Here is a 20,070-nt window from a genome sequence, read left to right as displayed (position 1 = left end):
CTCAGTTCATTTTGTAGTGTAAAGCCTAGAGATAGACACCTTGACCTCACATTTTTCCACTCGTTCTCCACCCAAAGCAGCAGGTAATAAACCCATTTGTTGTTTTTAGGTATCTATTAAAATATATGTCTCAACAGTATCCTTAACATCCTTACTACCAATAGATTCTGAACATAATCTAACCCAACATATTAAATATAGTTTTAATATTCTGAAAATAAGCAGAGAGGCTAATTTTCATTTATCCGTCAAAAACACATATTCACAGGGAAGGGTGCAGAATGGGTAAAAGATCCAAATGATCTGTATATTGATCTATACCTGTCTTTGTATAACTACTGCAAGCACACAAGGCACATTTTTTCAGTTCTACACTGTTTCAATTTTGCATTATGCATTATTATTAATTTTTAAGGCTAGTTCATTAAGAAAATTCAAAATAATATGAACAAATAAACATATACATATCAAATACTTGTTATTTAACTACTTGAATTAGTACACAAAGCATTAATAATAAAAACCATAGGCCAGGCATGGTGGCTTACACCTGTAATCCCAGCACTGTGGGAGACCAAGGCAGGCGGATCACCTGAAGTGGGGAGTTCGAGACCAGCCTGACCAACATGGAGAAATCCTGTCCCTACTAAAAATACAAAATAAGCCAGGCGTGGTGGCGCATGCCTGTAAACCCAGCTACTTGGGAGGCTGAGGCAGGAGAATTGCTTGAACCTGGGAGGTGGAGGTTGCAATGAGCCAAGATTGCGCCATTGCACTTCAGCCTGGGAAACAAGAGCGAAACCCCATCTCAAAAAATAATAATAATAAAAACCATAACTGCCATATAACCCAGAGAAAAAGGTCAAACCATAATGGTGGTAGTGATAATCTCTAGGTGGTAAAATTTCTTTTTATTTTCTTCTGTTTTTAATGTTCTTTTCTGAATTTTGTCAAATGCATCTGTCTTGCCTATAAAATACCCTTAAAAAGCTAAAAAATGCTAAACTAAGGGGCAAAGTTGTTTCCAACAGAGGCAGACAATTAAAATGAATGAAAATATTTTTACATATTACCAATAACATCAAATATAATAAAATACTTAAACATTCTAGAAAGTATATCAGGTTAGATCATTACAGTCACCTAATATTGAAACCAAGTTATATCTGCTCCACTTCTTGTCTCCATATATATCTTTTAAGGTAACTACATGTTACATGGAGATGGAGATGTCATGATACAAAGAGTATAACTGCCACTTAAGACTTTCCAAAACTCATAAAAATTAAATAGAATCTGTCATCTTCAAAATAACATTTAAAAGCTAACATATATGTACTTCTAGTTACTCTAAAACATTGTAATATGAAATAATGACTTCTATGTTAATATGTTAAAATAATTATTTCAACTATTTATAACATTTGCTGAATGAATACATACATATAGCAAAACTGTAATGGATCCAAAAAATATGGATTACAAAAGAAAAAAGTAAAATGTTGCTGAGGAAGAATAAAATCTCTACTAATATCTTGACCAGCCTGGGCAACATAAGGAGACCTCATCCTTACAAAAATTTAAAAATTAGCCAGGCAGGGTGGCACATTCCCATAATCCCAGCTACTCAGGACGCTGAACTACTACTCAGGAGACTGAGGTGGGAGGATTGCTTGAGCTCAGGAGTTCAAGGCTGCAATGAGCCTTGATCGTGCCACTGTACTCCAGCCTGGGTGACAGAGCAAGACCCTATCTCAAATTTTAAAAATCTTAAAACTTAGAAATATAAAATTTGAAATTAAGTTTTGTTGTAATAATGCAATAACTTTACGAGTATATAAAGAGAATAAGGCAAATTATTCAAAGAAGTAAAATACAGAATGAATCAGAGAGAGTTCATCATTTTTAGATTATAAACTGGCAATTTTTCTATTAACTTTAACATGTCCAATATCATTAAAAAACAAGGTAGTGGGCAGCAGACATACCAAAAACTGTATCATTAAGAGAAAAACACTTTCAAACTTAACATCTGATTATAATTTATATTAAACTAGCTACGCTCGAAAATCAAAAATTTAGCAGAATGAGAGATAATGTACTACACAGCTTAGAATACTAGCAAAACAAAAAATATATAATTTTTTGAAACATTTATTGTTCTGTTCACATCAGAAATTCACACTCTGAAGAGTGTAAACTTTCCTAACAACAAAGCAATATTCTTCAAGCATTAAGGTTATTTGTATAATTTTTTTTAGAAGTCTAACTTACCGAGTACCATCTGCTTTCCAGCTTACTTTATATGGTTTCAGGTCTAAAAGTTTAATATTTTGCTTGTCCATGGAAACAGGCTGTGCTCCAGGGAATCCAGACCTTAAAGAAGAACATGGTATTACTATCGTGGCTGGTATTCATACAAAGCAATACATGTCTTAAACCAATCTCAAATGAATCACACATTTATCACAAGGTTCTCTCTATCATGAGATTAATGTCAACTGGAATAACATCTGCGTTCACAAAAATACTAATAAAAGATTATCATTTTCTTGACATTTTAGAATACAAGTTAACAGAGTTCTAAATTACCACTGCTATAGTATAATCACTGAGCTAATTTTAAAATATTAGTATACATTATCTAAATAGTAAAGCAGGTATGTTTACAAGTCTTGTACTTCAGGAAGAAGTTTAAATCTTGGCTTTATTACCTTACATGATATTCTAGACCCCATATTTCTCCAACATGACACTGCCAACTTGACATAACTGCAAGGTTGGCAACTTTCTCCTCGAAAGATACCCAGAAGTGACAAAACAGGAGAAATGCAGATCAAGATTAAGGTTTAACACAACATTAAAACCAAGGGTGTAGGTCAAAGATTAAGGTTTAACACAACTTTAAAACCGATCTTATTTCTTCATTATTTTCATATTTTAGTTAAAACTACTTCTAGATGATTTATCTGATATTCCTCTAACAGTAATAAAAGTTATTTCCATTAGGAATTCATATTAGGAATTTTTAGCAATAATCCTTCTTCATTACATTCAACCGTATTACAATTCTCTGCCACAGATACCAATGACCAGCAGAAATAACCACAGACCAAGACCTGAGAGCAACAGGTAAGAGCAATGTATGCTCTCCTGAATCCACTATGACACGTCTGAAAGATATTTTCAAGTCGTGGCAGGGAATGCCACGACTTGAATATATTTAAAGCTGATTAGACTTCTGATTACAGAAAAACTGGAAAATGAGGCAGATCAAAATTTCACCTCTTCCCTCTTAACAAACTGAGAGACTAGCTCAAACATTAATCAGTAGCAGTAGAGTCAAAGACATGAAACAAATACTAGTCAGTGAAAACAATTTTCTATTACTTTAGGAAAATATGTGAGTCATCTAATTTTGACTCAACTGTCTGGTTACTGCATTGATTCTCTTGAAAGAAATCTGACACCTTTAAAGTATTCTATTGCAAACATACTAACTTCAAGGAGCCAAGAAGATATGCCAATGCTTCTATTAATTTTAAGTGTTGCAAAGTAAGAGTAAATTTTATTTAAAATTTTAAAATATTTATTACCCTTCCCAGCCACAGAATTGATGACACTTCTGCTGTACCTCTCCTAACTTTGGTTGTGTTGTTACTTGAGTTACACCTTTAACAGTAACACCTTCCAAGAAAATAGCGCCCTTTAAAAAAAAAAGGAAAAACAAGAAAAAGAAAAATATTTTATTAGAGTTCAACTTCATTTACAAAGAAGTGACTAAGAGATAAATTAGTTTGTTTTCACAAATCTTAGCAAGTCAATATATCTAACAGAAATGGTCTGCTGTATAAACTCCCCTAGGATTGTACACTAGTTTTCCTAAATCCAGCATATAGTTTTCTTCAATATACATATGTACTCTACAGGCACTTCTCAAATCGTAACAGTAATAATAATTTATCTACCATTTACTGAGAGCCAAGCAGAATGTCATCTTGCAAATATTCTCTCTAATCCTTACAATACTGAAAAAATAGATTGTATTATATTTATTTGAGAGATGAGTAAATAAGGCATAAAGATTTTATGTAAATCAACTGGTAAAAGACAGAATTTGAACAGGCCTACACTATACCAGTCACCAATGGAGAGAAGGAAGAAGGAGTTGTGTTATTATGAGTGAAGTATGGACTTTAAGGGGATAAACACCAAAACCTCTACCTTTGTAAACCAGAGTAAGAGTGTAAGGCAAAGTGGCTAAGCCACAGTCATTGGATATATTAACATATTAATAGAACAAAATATTACTCATCATGGAACTTTTAATCTAAATTTTTTAACTCAGAACTATATATTTTGAAATATCACAGCAAAGTAAAGCAGATGGAGAATATCAAACAAATAAGGAACACTTCTGGAAATTTTAAAACCTAAAAAAAAGAGTCTAGATGTATGCTACAGTTCTTTTCAGGTCCAGAAAAGGCTGGCATCAGTCTTAAGAAAAATATATAAAACAATTCTAGCTGTTAATGTAATAAGGGAATAAAAATTTAGTCTACAAGCTACAACGTTCAGCCTTCTGGCAAAGACTTGGCAACCTGAGCCACCTGAGAGAAGAAAAACAGAACACTTAATATTTCACCCACATACATTCCTGTCAAATCTAGAAGAATCCTGAATCCTTCCAGCGACACTAGTCCTACTGTTTGTCCCTAATTTTGAATCACTTTTTGTACTTATCTGTCTCTACTTTGCTTTCCTTAAATAATCATAATTCAGGAACTTCATAAGCCAAAGGACCAAGGAGTACCATCCCTCTCCTATTATACCATTACCTCTCTGTACTAGTCAATGGCTTTTCTGTTTAAAACCATTTCTATCATTAAGTACAACAGCCAAAGGAAAAAAAAAGAGTATTTTGAAAAGAAAGCTCAATCAGATAATGAGGTTTGTAACATACTTACTTACTGAGTGTTCAGATAATTTCAATATCCTTATAAAATTATATCTTATGCTAATTAAAAAGAGAACACTTCTTTTTAGAGAGTTCAATATTAAGCATCTTAATTCTGATGGTATTAACAGCATGAGATGTTCTTTTTAAGTTTTACACGAAGAAAGTGTCTAGCTTCATTTATCAACATGGATTTCCTATGCAAAGTTAAGAAATTTACATTAGCTTCTGAAATAGGCAAAATAAAAGCAAAGGCCAAATTAACCTAAGTTACTACTAAAAACACAAACACTATTTCTTTTTTTAACAAACAATAAAAAGGACTAATGCATAGAAAATATGATCAACATTCAACCAAGCACTTTCCCACAATATTACCACAGAAATATTTTAATAACATTTCTATACGGTTGAATAAGCTGAATATTTTTAATTTAACAGAGCCAATAAATACTGAGCATCAGTACAGATCTAACAACTACTGAGGTTGGTTATAAAAGTTAACCCTAATCATCCAGTAAATGGCTGTCATGCATTTATTGTTCTTCTTTCTTTTTTTTTTTTTTTTGAGACGGAGTCTCGCTCTGTCGCCCAGGCTGGAGTGCAATGGCCGGATCTCAGCTCACTGCAAGCTCCGCCTCCCGGATTTACGCCCTTCTCCTGCCTCAGCCTCCCAAGTAGCTGGGACTACAGACGCCCACCACCTGGCCCGGCTAGTTTTTTGTATTTTTTTTTTTAGTAGAGACGGGGTTTCACCGTGTTAGCCAGGATGGTCTCGATCTCCTGACCTCGTGATCCGCCCGTCTCGGCCTCCCAAAGTGCTGGGATTACAGGCTTGAGCCACCGCGCCTGGCCTGTTCTTCTTCCTTAATCTTTCCTACCACGCATCAACTTCTTTTTTAACTTCCTCTATTTTCTTCCACAACAAATAAGTAAAAAGAAAAGTAGAAGTTAAGTCCAATGAAAAAAAGTGTGATACACTTCATACACAAATCATCCTTGATAACTTTAGGTTAACATAATTTGCTATTTAATGTTACCACAATAGTTCTCTGACAAAATACCATTTTTATATTATTCAAAATTATGTAATAACTCCAAGAAAGATCACTAATTTTTTTTTTATTTATTTCTAGATGTAGTTTGTTTAATGTAAGCCAATTCTGGTTATTTCTACTTAGAGCTGAAAGCAACCTGAAAGCAGCTATCTTGGTTTTCATATAAGAGATCTAGAAACTGTTCCAACATTCTAAATGTACAAAAGGTCTAAGAGGGGAGAAAATAAAATCCTTCAAACAAGATTTGCACATGCTGATACTGCTCATTATTTCATTATACCAGCCCTTCCAAATCTTGAATTTGCATTTTTAACCAGTGTTAGAAAATCCTGTATTTCCCTCCTTGGGAAATATGGTAAGCATTAGCCATGACATATTCCTGAAGCTAAATCTCAGGGCATCACTTCTCACAAACAAGAGATCAAGATGCTTTTCATATTTATTTTATTTTAAAAATCCAGAATGGATAAAAGAGAACAATCATCCAGGATGTAGGTGCCAGACACAGAGCAGAAGGTAGCTAGAAAAGTATGCCTTAGGGAAGTTAAGGGCCTAGCCTCATTCCTACCTTGTTTTAATAGCTGTACCTAACATACATAGCTTAGTTTTCCATTGCTGTAGCTTCCTCTGCCCCATTTACAAACATGGCACAGCCGGCATGCCTTGCAAGGCCTGACTTGAAGGACCCCATGTACACACAGGCCAGTACAGCAGTACTAGGCTAACTAGAAAGATCTCATCCCCATATGTGATCTCATTCCAAGTCTATGGCTGACAACCTTCATTGTTATGTATGAGATGGTTTCACTCCTTGAAAACATGGCCACTTCAGCATTAAATAGTTAAATCTTTATAATGGAAGATCACTAATTCTAAACAGTGGCCAGATGTGGTGACTCATTCCAGTAGTCCCAGGCTGAGTCAGGAGGATTGCTTGAGCCCCGGAGTTCAAGACCAGCCTGGGCAACATAGTGAGACCCATCTCTATTTATAAAAATAAAAAATAAATAATTAATTTTAAAAATAAATTATAAATAGCAATGGCTTAGGTCTGGAATTATTACATACATACTATAATTGAGTATTAAAGTCACTGACATTTATTTTCACTTTTCAACAAATTATTATTTCTATTTGTGAAAATAAAAAAATCAAAAGTTTAAAAAGTATGTTTATAGAAATATATTTCATAAACAGAGTCAACTAGCCTTAAAATTAAAATCTGCATGGCTATCGCAACAGAAATGAGTGATCCTTTAGACAGAAATTTAGTAATTACAGAAGATGGGGGCAATTTATGTGACAGACAGCTGTGTGTGTGTGTGTGTGTATGTACAGAGAAAATGTATACAAGTATATATGTACAACAAGCATATTTTCATAATGAGGAAAATACATTCATTGTTGTATTCAAAGAAATGATCTCGGACATCAGTTCAAGGAGCAAGCAACCTACATGTCAGTCATACTCCTGCAACTCAGTAATGCATGTCCTCAAAAGATGAATAAAGAACAAAAAACTAGCCGGGCGAGGTGGCGGGCGCCTGTAGTCCCAGCTACTCGGGAGGCTGAGGCAGGAGAATGGCGTGAACCCGGGAGGCGGAGCTTGCAGTGAGCTGAGATCCGGCCACTGCTGCACTCCAGCCTGGGCAGCAGAGCGAGACTCCGTCTCAAAAAAAAAAAAAAAAGAAGGTGTCTTAGGAATGTAAGGGGCCAAGCACAGAATAGGACATGTACCACAGTTACAAACCCAAAGAGAGCTATCAAAAGTAACTACAAGGAGTCCATTACTTGAATATATAGTTACATCAATATAAGAATCAGAAAAGACTGTGCTTAACAAAGTCTCAAACCAAAAATACCTTCATTATGTCAAGAGATGTGATCTACAAAATAATTAGTCATTCTTAGATTGCCTCTGTCAACTATCTTCAACCTCAGATGGAAATAAAAGAAAAATGAAAGCTTTTCCAACCATAAATGTAATAAGTAATTATATCTATGCTTCTCATCCCTGTCAACCATAGGTCAACTACTGTTGACACCATCCACGATTCAACTCTCCAGTCCCCTTTCTTCTCTGATGGTTTTGTACTCACTGCTTTAAAGCCCCTTTCCTTGGTTCATCTTATCAATAATCGCCTTCCCAAAGAGTTCCAATGTAAACCCTGGAATTCCTTTTTCATAAATAACCTTCCCCTATCATCTCAACCATTTTCTTGAACACCCCATACCCTGTGTCTCAGCTAAAAGCTAGCTCTCCCCAGAGAGACCACTTCATCTTAAAGCTACTTATTCTCCTACTGCCCAAGATCCATGGCAGTAATTTAAACTACTATTCTACCTCCTCGTTGCTTTTCTAATGTCTTTCAAAAGCCCCTCTTCCGTTTACACTAATTCCTTTCAGCTATACCACTCAGCTGTAGTAAAGCAGAAATCCACTGTGGGTGCTGGCATAACAACTCTCTTTAAGAGCTGCCCTCCCCACCCACAAAGATGGGGCCTAATGGCCATTTTATATGACATTACAAGGTAACATACTACTCCAGCCAAAGTTGATGGGAGCACAAATAACCCTAACTCAATCTGAAGCCATCAGATTCTCTCTCCTGGTAATCTGGAATTGGGATTCAGAGACAAGCAGTTAGTCTCTGCATGTGGCTAAAATTATTACAGGTTACCTTAGAAGCTTTGAGACAGTTAACAATCTCCCAGGAAAATGAGAAATCAGGAAGAGTCTGTCTTGAGAGACAGAGCCAATGAGAAGACTGATACAAATAAAGGGACAAAAGCAGAGGTGAAATATTAAGAAAAAATAGCAGAAACTAGGTTCTAAGTAACTTTCCAGGTCCAGGTTCCAATGTTGTCCTAAAATCTGGCATATTCTGGTGCCTGAGTTCCACCAATTTACTCATGAATAAGTACCCTTAATATTTAAGCTAAAGTTATTTTCTGCTACTTACAGTCAGAAAGTCTAAAGTAGTAAAACCCTCTATCCTTTGTGTATTGAAAGATACTGCCCTACATTCATCAAAAAAAAGTTGGTCTTTCTCACTATTCTAACTTCTATCATTATATTAGTAACATCAACATCCACTGAAATAACTCAACCTATCGTACAACCTTTACAGTTCAGTCATCTCATTTTCAATGACCCTCATCTTTGTCCAACTGGAACATCCTGCTCCATGGCCATACCACAATCATTTCAAACCACTCTACCTTTAGATTCAATTCAACTCACATTGATTGAGTGCCAACAGCATTCTAAAACCAACATGTTGCTCTAACTTTTATAAACTCTTTTACTGTCACTATGCCCACTTTTCAATTTCACCAAGACTAACAGTCCCTTCATTTCTCCTTTACACATTCTAACGGCACCTCATCCTGACCTTACTTCCTATTCAGCCAAGAACCTATGGCTGATTACTTCAATTATTTTTCCCCTGATAGCCTCAGTGCCCCTTACCTCTTGTTCTTCATCACACCCAAACTAAATTTCTCCAACCTTGAGTCAACCTACTGTTAGTCTTTTCTACTCCCACACATAGGCAGCTGAAACTTATTGAGGAAAAAATCACAATCTCAATTACATCTCCAGTACTAAGAAAGATATTTCCCTCCTATTGCTGAAGACCTATTACTCCAAAAACTACACTTGACCTCCATTCCCTTGCATCTCCTCAGAGGTTTCTCTATCATTATTCCCTAAATCTTTACTTTCAACTTCATTGACTTCACTAGCTCCGTATCCACATACGCTTGAATTTATCCCATATTAAAAAGTCTTTTCTGGCTATGTCTGCATCAATTACCCTTCTCCTTTTTTTATCATAACCAAGCCACTTGAATGAATAGTTTACAGTAGTGTGCAGAAAAGGGTTAACCTAACACTAGTACTTGCAAAGTTGGCTTCTGAATGGCACCTGAGAACTTGACTTTCAGAGTGTTCTCAGTCAGCTGATAAGGATGACTCACCAAACCTAGATTATTTGTGCCAACAATACAGTTAATGCTGAATAAATTTTTTTTTCCTCCTGGGATCCTGGAATTTTGGTACATGCTAAGCAGAGAGTGCCCACGTGACTGGCCATCAATAAAAATATTGAGCAGTGAGAGTTTAATGAGCTTCTGCAGGCAGAAACGTCACAAACACATTGCTGCAGGAAGAGTGAGCTCAGGATGACCCCTCATGAGAAAGAGAGAGCATAGGAAAGCCAGCACATTAACTCCCCCCACTCTACTTGTCTTTGTCTCTTACAATCCAGCTGTATATCCTTAGTACATTGCTGTATAAATCTCAGTTATAAGTACAACCATATGCTGAGTCCTGAGTTATTCTAGTAAATCTCCAAAAGTGAAGGTGGTACAGGGAACCCCTAACACAACTCTGTCTCCACTTTCTCGCCTTCCATTAGCTTCTTAAAATTACCAGTCTGACCCAGCCCTATTGCACCACAGAAAATAATCCTCAGATAAATACTTTCTGTTGTTATCGAATTTTGTCCTCTGTTAAATCATACTGTTAAATTGCTCCCTTTATGTTAATTCTAAACTATTTCTCATATTTTACATTTTTTTTGTCTTTTCATGCTGCATGCTGGATTTCTTAGCTAGATCCTCTAGCTTCATAATTTCATTCTGCTACTCATCCCACATATTAAGTGGTTTTTTAATCTTCTCATTTCCAAGATCTCTAATTTGTTCCTCTTCTTAATAGCCTGCTATTATTTTATGGATTGACAGCCTCTCTTGTCTTCTAAAGAAAGGTTCTATTTGCTTTCTCAAATAGAAAAATTAAATTTTTCCTTTCTTAGTATATATAGTATTACTTTTATATAGTATTTAATTTTTACAATATATAATTTTTAGTATATATACTGTGTGTGTATACATATATATATATATATATTCCCAGTATATATTCTTCTACACTAAATTATTCTTCTATACTAAGTTTTCTATGCATATGCACAGAAATAACCAAAAAGTAGAGAGCAACTGGATTGGGAATGAAGAAATATTTTGCCTTTTAACTCTATATACTCCTAGATGTTTGCATTTATATTTTACCAAAAAAAAAAAAAACTAATCTTTAAGACATCTGTGTATGTTTTAAAAGTAAATAAATAAATAGGGAAAAATTATTCTAAGAAGACAAAAATACCAGTGGTAGTATGAAAGTTGAAGGATTATAAGTTGTTTCTTTCATTTTCAAACTTTCTTTAATAAACTAAAGATTAATGTTCTTTAATCTTTAATATATTACTTACATGAGTAAAATATTTAATAATTTTAGGATTTACTAATTAAGGTTTGAAAAAAGAAAAAACTATCAAAATGCTATATAAGGATTTAGAATTTTTTTTTCCCCTAATTCAGCCTTTGGAGGTATAAGCACAAATATTCTCAAAAATCACCATCTCATAACAGAAATCAAGCCTAACTACCTTCTCCAAAAAGAAAGAAGGTTTGTGCTTTTTTTTTTTTTTTTTGAGACAGCCTATCACTCTGTCACCTAGGTTGAAGTGCAGGTGAATGCAGTGGTATGATCACGGCTCACTGCAGCCTCAACCTCCCAGGCTCAAGCAATCCACCCACCTCAGCCTCATAAGTAACTGAGACTACAAGCGCACACCACCACACCTGGCTAATTTTTTTAATTTTTTGTAGATATGAGGTCTCACGACATTGCCCAAGCTAGTCTCAAACTCCTGAGCTCAAGCAATCCTTCCACCTCAGCCTCCCAAAGTGCTGAGATCGCAGGTATGAGCCACCGCATCCAGCCTAATTAGACTAATTTTGTAGCCACACACAAAAAAAGCTGGACAATGTTAAAGAATTCATTTGAAGACCTCAGAGAATTAGAAAGGCAATAAGGACTTGAAGGGCCAAAAACTCAAGAGGGAAGGGGAGCCCAGAAAGCTGAGCTAGACATCTTCTACAGCTTTTCCCTTATACTACTCTCCTCAAGAGGCACTGTTTCAAAAATGGTAGCTAAGACAGTAAGAAGCTGAAGAGAAATTTCAGCCATATCACAGGAATGGGAAATAAAAGCTGGAGTTACAAGCCATCAAGTAGGAGGAGTCCAGTTTAATTCCCCACACTTTTAGTTAAGATCCTCAAAGGCTACAGGAGTAAGAGCAGAGCAAAAATAGACCAGTGCCCCAAAACTAAAGTCTAGTTTCTAACACCTCAATCCTTAATTAAGATATCCTGCTAATTCTCTGTAGGAGCAAAAGTAAATCCTCTCTAAAGAAAGATAACATGACCAGAGCCTCAAATTATTCCCATAATTTTTCATAAACAATTGTTTCATAAACAAACACACTCAAGTATGCAAAAAAAAAACTATAATTGACTAGATATCAAAAGGACAAGAGAAAAAAAAATTTAAAAATATCCACAGGAGATCCACATATTAGTTTTATTTTTTATTTGACTTTTTAAAAACTGGTTTTAATATTTTCAAAAACTGAAATGACAAGGTGAAGAATTCCAGCAGAGAACTGAAAATCATTTTTTAAAAAATCTAATGGAAATTCCAGGAGTGAAAGTAAAATAACTAAAACTAAGTAGTCAAGGATGAGTTTAACAGCAGCTTAGACAAAGCTTAATGAGGACATTAGTAAACGCCAAGATAGGTCAGAAGAAAATATCCAAAGAAGGCTGACGCCTGTAATCCCAGCACTTTGGGAGGCTGAGGCAGGTGGATCACCTGAGGTCAAGAGATCCACACAAGCCTGGCCAACATGGTGAAACTCTGTCTCTACTAAAAATACAAGAATTAGCCAGGCATAGTGGCATGCGCCAGTAGTCCCAGGTACTCAACAGGCTGAGGCAGTAGAATCGCTTGAACCCGGGAGGCAGAAGTTGCAATGAGCTGAGATTGCACCACTGCACTCCAGCCTGGGCCACAGAAGGAGACTCTGTCTCAAAAAAAATAAAAAGAAAAAGAAAATATCCAAACTAAAAAATAAACAAAAGGATAAAGAATATGAAAAAGAACACAGGAGGTAGTTTTTTAAAAAAAAAAATTTTTTTTTTTAGGCCAGGCATGGTGGTTCACGCCTATAATCCTAGCACTCTGGGAGGCAGAGGCGGGTGGATCACCTGAGGTCAGGAGTTTGAGACCAGCTTGGCCAACATGGTGAAACCCTGTCTCTACTAAAAATACAAAAATTAGCTGTGTGTGGTGGTGCACACCTGTAATCCTAGCTAATTGGGAGGTTGAGACAGGAGAATCACTTGAACCCGGGAGGCAGAGGTTGCAGTGAGCCAAGATCACAACATTGCACTCCAGCCTGGGTGACAGAGCAAGACTCCATATCCAACAACAACAAAAAACTTTTTAAGGCCTACTGGTATTATGTTGAGCTCCAGAAGAAAGAAAGAATGGATGTGAAACAATACTTGAAAAGATAACAGCCAAAAATTGTCTAAAACAAATTAGGAAAACAAATCCAACCATATATTTAAGAATCCCTACGTACATCATGCAGGATAAATACAAAGAAAACCACAAGTAGAAATATCATGGTAAAATTGCTGAAAATCAAAAACAATAAGAAATTATCTTCAAAGAAGCAACAAGGTGCCTAACTTCTCAACAGAAATAAATTCTGGAATAAAATATTCAAAGTGCTAGAAAAAAAATAACTGTCAAGCACCCTGATTTTTTTTTTTTTTTTTTTTTTGAGATGGAGTCTCACTCTGTCACCCGGGCTAGAGTGCAGTGGCGCAATCTCAGTTCACTGCAACCTCTGCCTCCCGGGTTCAAGCAATTCTCCTGCCTCAGCCTCCCAAGTAGCTGGGATTACAGGTGGCTGCCACCTTGCCCAGCTAAATTTTTTTTGTATTTTTAGTAGAGACAGGGTTTCATCATGTGGTCCAGGCTGGTCTTGAACTCCTGACCTCATAATTCGCCCACCTCGGCCTCCCGAAGTGCTAGGATTACAGGCATGAGCCACCGCACCTGGCCATGAAATCTTGAGTAACTAATAAAAGAACAGTAAAGGAATATATGGTCAACAAGCAATGGGTTGGGGTGATAGAAAAATAAAAGCAACCATAAAGAAGGCGAGAAAGGAACATACCACTAGTGGCACAAAAAAAAATAGTAAGACAATTTGAATCTAATCTTTACACAAAATGTACATGGACTAAATAATAGGGCAAAAACTGTTGTCTGAATCCAGCAACATGGTGCTTGTAAGAGATTCACTGTAGTAGTCCCAGCAACTCGGGAGGTTGAGGTAGAAGGATCACTGAACCCAGGGAGGTCAAGGCTGGGCTGCCACTAGTGAGCCATAATCTTGCCACCACACTCCTGCCTGGGCAACAGAGTTGAGACCCTGTCTCCAAAAACAAACAAATAAACAAAACCTGTATTTTATGCTATGCTGTTTATTGAAGTTTCCTTAGAATGTGATTGTTATTTTTCTAGGTATGTGACTCAGTAATTTCAGATATCTAAATTCAGAAAATAATCAATCAGACTAAAGGAATAAATTACTTTTGAAATAATCTCTACGTTTCAAAGCAATTAACACTTTTCAGTGTACTTATAGTCTTGAAATTTAAAATGTGTAAATGTAATTAAAACATTGTTTTACAGCCGGACGCTGTGGCTTATGCCTGTAATCCCAGCACTTTGGGAGGCCAAGGCAGGTGGACCACGAGGTCAGGAGATCGAGACCATCCTGGCTAATATGGTGAAACCCCGTCTCTACTTAAAAAATACAAAAAATGGCCGGGCGCGGTGGCTCAAGCCTGTAATCCCAGCACTTTGGGAGGCCGAGACGGGCGGATCACGAGGTCAGGAGATCGAGACCATCCTGGCTAACACAGTGAAACCCCGTCTCTACTAAAAATACAAAAAAAACTAGCCGGGCGTGGTGGCGGGTGCCTGTAGTCCCAGCTACTCGGGAGGCTGAGGCCGGAGAATGGCGTAAACCCGGGAGGCGGAGCTTGCAGTGAGCTGAGATCCGGCCACTGCACTCCAGCCTGGGCGGCAGAGCGAGACTCCGTCTCAAAAAAAAAAAAAAAAAAAAAAAAAAACCAAAAATTAGCCGGGCATTGTGGTGGGCACCTGTAGTCCCAGCTACTCAGGAGGCTGAGGCAGGAGAATGGCATGAATCTGGGAGGGGAGCTTGCAGTGAGCCGAGATCACACCACTGCACTCCAGCCTGGGTGACAGAGTGAGACTCCGTATCAAAAAAAAAAAAAAAAAAAAATTGTTTTACAAACAAAAAAAATTTTTTAAGCCAAAAATAACTTATATGGTTTACATAAACTAACAAAGCATTTACTTCCTTGCCTGTGAACCATGCCTACTAATAAATGAATCATGGTGTATACCACTCAACCGTAATATACCAGGAACCTTAATTAATAATTTCATTAACACAATTACCTCCATACTTTTCCTAACTTTTCCCTTTGGCCTATCTCATATACTTGTGTGTGTACAAGTACAACCAGTACTTTTCCTCTCGACAGTTCTTCTATCCTCCAATAAAAGAAGATAACCCCTCATATTTATGGTTAGCTCTTTTATTTCTAGAAGATTATTAAAGGTTGGCTAGAGAAGTGAGTCTTCTTGATTTAATTTTATGGAAAGCATGAAAGCATCACCCATGGAGGGGGATGCAGAATTCATATGTAAAGTTACTTTAACTGTGTGGCAATTTTGTAAAGCATTAGCAAAAATATTCACTAGGTATTTAGTTGAAATCTCACAATACTTTGTAAAGAAATAGTAAGTTCTCAATCTAATATCTAAAAGTTATTTGGTTTCCCTAAGAAATAAAAGCAGGAGAAATTTACATAACTGCAATTTTTCTCTTTGAAAAAGACTCGTGGCTATTAAGAGTCTTTAAAGGCCAAGCACAGTGGCTCATGCCAGTAATGCCAACACTTTGGGAGACCAAGGTAGGAGGATCACTTGAGTCCAGGAGTTCAAACCCAGACTGGGCAACAAAGTGAGACCCTTCTCTACAGAAAATGTAAAAATTAAAAATTAGCCAGTCATGTTGCCACATGTCTACAGTCCCAGCTACTCAGGAAAGTGAGGTGGGAAGATCACTTGAGCCCAGGAGGTCAAGGCTACCACTACACTCCAGCCTGGGCAACAGAGCAAGACCTTGTCTCAAAAAAAAAAAAAATTTTTTTTTTGAAAGGGCTAGGATGAATCATCTGACCTAGCTAAAGAAACATGGCCAATATTCCATTTTTATAAATCTCGATAAGCTTGCACAAGAAATAAAACCTATTATAATATTTTTAAACATTACCAGTTTTAACCGTTCTTTTCTCCTTTTGCCAAAAGAAGCACTTGACCCGGGTTCTGATTCCTTCTTTCCATCCTCATCCTCATCTTCATCTTCATCATCCTCAAAACACCAGTCTGGCAATAGAGGTGGGGGTGGTGCTTCCTCTATGTCACCATACCGACGAAAAAGTTCCTTCAAATAATCACCCTTGTAGATTCCTGGTGGTCTGGCTTGGGCAAAAGTAGCAACTGCTGCTTCGATACTATGGGAAACAAACACCATGCAATTTCCTCGCTATCCTCCATTTATGCAGGCTTATCAAAATCTCACTTATTATTCAAGGCTCCATATAAAGTATAATAGAAGTTTATAAAATGGACAAATCACAATCCTCACCCTCAAGTCATTCAATCTATTAAGGGACAAATTCGTTCTGAAAACGTTTTAATATAAGGTATTCTGAAAATTCTGAAATTCTAAAACTAAATTGCTGTGAGTATATAGTAGAGGCCTAGATAGGGTCTGTGAAGAATTTAAATAAAGTCTTGAAGGTTGAGGTCTGACTCTGCAGGGAAACCAGTCAAAAAAAACAACAATGTGAGCAAAATAAAAGCATATTGATTTTACAGGAACTTTCAACAGATCCAGGCATTAAGAGTCTAGATCATCAAAGAGAGGGTAAGCACAGGCTGAATCTGACACAGGAAACTGAGATAACTGTGGAGAGCATCTGAATGGTCAGAGCTAGAAAGTACATGCAGTACAGAACCACCACCAACGCATACTGCAAAATGCAAAAATCATATGTGTACTTCATCTGATTATATTCAAAAAAGGACCTACTATGTGAAAGCCTTTGTAAACATAAATAATGACGCTCCATCAGTCAACAAGAAGATTCAGTTAGTAATATATTCTCTTAAGAATATTAGGTACTAAAGTAATAATCTCTCAGGATCTAAAAACATACTTCAAAAATAACAGATGCTCAATAAACATTTGCTGGTTGACTTAAAAGGAGTAACACTCTCCCAAAAATAATTCCTTTTGTATGTCATTATAAACTTGTCCTAGTACTCAACAGCTATAAAAAAGCTATCAGTTGAGTATCCCTAATCCAAAATTAAATCCTAAATGTTCCTAAACCCAAAACCTTTTGAGCATTGATGGGAAGCTCAAAGGAGATGCTTATTGGAGCATTTCTGATTTTGGATATTCAGATTAAGGATGTTCAACTGGTAAATATAATGCTAATATTCCAAAATGTGAAAAAAAATCCGAAACACATCTACTCAAAAGCATTTCAGATAAGGGATACACAACCTGTATTTAAAAGGTAAAAAACAACAATAGTAATTTCCAAAGCTGGATACAAATACAAAATATTGGAAGAATCTGTCTCTGATAATTCTATAAGAGGTGAAAAAAAATCTGAAAAAGTAAATACACAGTTTATGAAATTAATAAGCACTCAAAGTGTTTTGCTGGTTAATACAAAACAGCTGGCTGGATGTGGTGGCTCATGCCTGTAGTCCCAACATTTTGGGAGGCCAAGGGTAGAGGATCACTTGAGCCCAGGAATTCAAGACCAGCCTGGGTAACACATGGAGACCACCTCACTAGACAAAAAAAAAAAAAAAAAAAGAAAAAATTAGCCAGGCATAGGTGGCATACACTTGTGGTCCCAGCTACTTGAGAGGCTGAGGTGGGAGGATTGCTTGACCCCAAGAGGTGAAGGCTACAACGAGCCATGATCACACCACTACACTCCAGCCTGGATGACGGAAGAAACCTTGTCTCAAAAAAACAAAATAAAACATACATATACACACATACACACACACACACACACACACACACACACCCCACCAAGTAATGGTAGTATAAAGATTAACCATATATAAATGAAAAGCAGTTCAAATTACATTAATCATGAGTTCACCAAAAACTTAATAATACAAAATTCTGCAACTAAAATATCAATAAAAATTTTAATTACAAATATATCTTCCATTATAACAAGATACAGATACCTCCAATCCATTTTCTCCACCAAAAAGGCACATATGAGGAAACCAGTGCGATTGAAGCCATGAGTACAATGAACACCTAGGAAATAAAGTAGCTTTGGTTAAAATTAATAAGTCACTTAAGAGGCCACATTTACTTTAAAATTCCAACCTGCAACCAAAACATTTCAGCTAGTTTATAAAACAATAACATTTTTTAATTTTTTAACTTGAAACACCTCTTATAACTTGATAACTTGTCAGTTTAAATTGCTTAGAATCTAATTTATAGCTAGCTAGAAGTTTAAGTGCAATATATAAGTATATTGATTTAAAACTGTCTCTACTGTTTAACAAGTTCTACTAAAACTAGAAGTTTCCAAGCATTCCAAGCATTTTAAATAAGAAGGTATTTTCATCAAACACACAACTCAAAAGGACACATAAAACACATACACACAAGACCCTTCTGACCCTCAAGCTTTAAATTTCTCTAGTAGAAAAAAAATGGTCCTCTTCATGATCAATGGCATATATTTGCAAAATAGTCAAACCCTATTTTCTAAAATCCAGAAACTAGACCAGAGCAAATAAACTAATAGAAATATAAATTCATATGGGGCCTGATACTAATTAACTATAATCAACAAAAGTGACTAGCTACAGAGAACAATTAATTGATAGATACATAGTACAATAAAAATAAAGTTACCTTGAAGCTCTCTAGAAACTAACTGTATTTTCAAGTTAGGTTATAATCTTTTGAAATAAATTTTTAGAAGAAAGAAACCAGCTGAGAAAGAAAATTTATTTTCTTAAACTTTTTTCCAGAACATATTCAAGATCATTTTAACTACTGATATGGTTCGGTTCTGTGTCCCCACCCAAATCTCATCTCAATTTGTAATCCCCACCATCCCCACGAGGCAGGGATCTGGTGGGAGGTGAGTGAATCATGGAGGTGGTTTCCCACATGCTGTTCTTGTGATAGTGAGTGAGTTCTCATGAGATCTGATGGTTTTGTAAGTGTTTGACAGTTCCTCCTTCACGCGCTTGCTCTCTCTTCTCACCACGTTAGACGTGCCTGCTTCCCCTTCCATCATGATTGTAAGTTTTCTGAGGCCTGCCCAGGCATGCAGAACTGTGAGACCATTAAATCTCTTTCCTTTATAAATTACCCAGTCTCGAGTAGTATCTTTATAGCAGGGTGAGAACAGGCTAATATAACTAGTTTGAAAACAGTAATTAAAACATGACAATATTGCTGACTCTCCTACAGTCTTCAAAATGAAGCTTTTCCTGTTATTTCTATTTAATTAAAGGATTTTCTGATATTTAAGCCGTATCTTTTTTTTTTTTTAGAGACAGGATCTCACTCTGTCAACCAGGCTGGAGTTCAGTGGCATGATCGGTTTCCACAGCCTTGACCTCCTGGGCTCAAGTGATCCTCCCACCTCAACCTCCGGAGTGGCTGGAACTATAGGCTCACACCACTGTCCCCAGCTAATTTTTCTTTTATGGTAAAGACAGGGTCTCACTATGTTGCCCAGGCAGCTCTCAAATTTGGGATCAAGCAATCCTCTCACTTCAGCCTCCCAAAGTGCTGGGATTACAGGCGTGAGCCACAATGCCCAGCCTGTATCTTTCTAACATTACCTTCTACAAATTATTCTTCTCTGTATATATAGATCATACTGATAGAGTACAACTAAGATCAAATACAGAAATAAACTAGATAGATTTACAAAACTTATAGAAGAAAATATAGA

The 20,070-nt window shown here is 36.4% G+C and overlaps 1 protein-coding gene across 4 annotated transcripts in view; it reads right to left on the bottom strand.

The window, feature by feature from the left end:
* LOC105496354 (RNA guanylyltransferase and 5'-phosphatase) overlaps positions 1-20,070 on the bottom strand; it is a 334,421-nt gene that overhangs the window by 262,316 nt on the left and 52,035 nt on the right. For all 4 annotated transcript variants that reach the window (XM_011766698.2, XM_011766691.2, XM_011766718.3 and 1 more), the window contains exons 5-8: positions 18,326-18,401; positions 16,314-16,554; positions 3,597-3,706; positions 2,275-2,376 (exon numbers count right to left, since the gene is read on the bottom strand). In XM_011766698.2, the coding sequence (XP_011765000.1) occupies positions 2,275-2,376; positions 3,597-3,706; positions 16,314-16,554; positions 18,326-18,401 (529 nt within the window). The remainder of the gene's footprint in view (positions 1-2,274; positions 2,377-3,596; positions 3,707-16,313; positions 16,555-18,325; positions 18,402-20,070) is intronic.

The sequence above is a fragment of the Macaca nemestrina genome, chromosome 5, assembly GCF_043159975.1.
Source record: "Macaca nemestrina isolate mMacNem1 chromosome 5, mMacNem.hap1, whole genome shotgun sequence".
Classification (NCBI taxonomy): domain Eukaryota; kingdom Metazoa; phylum Chordata; class Mammalia; order Primates; family Cercopithecidae; genus Macaca; species Macaca nemestrina.
This window is presented reverse-complemented; position numbering and strand designations above follow the sequence as displayed.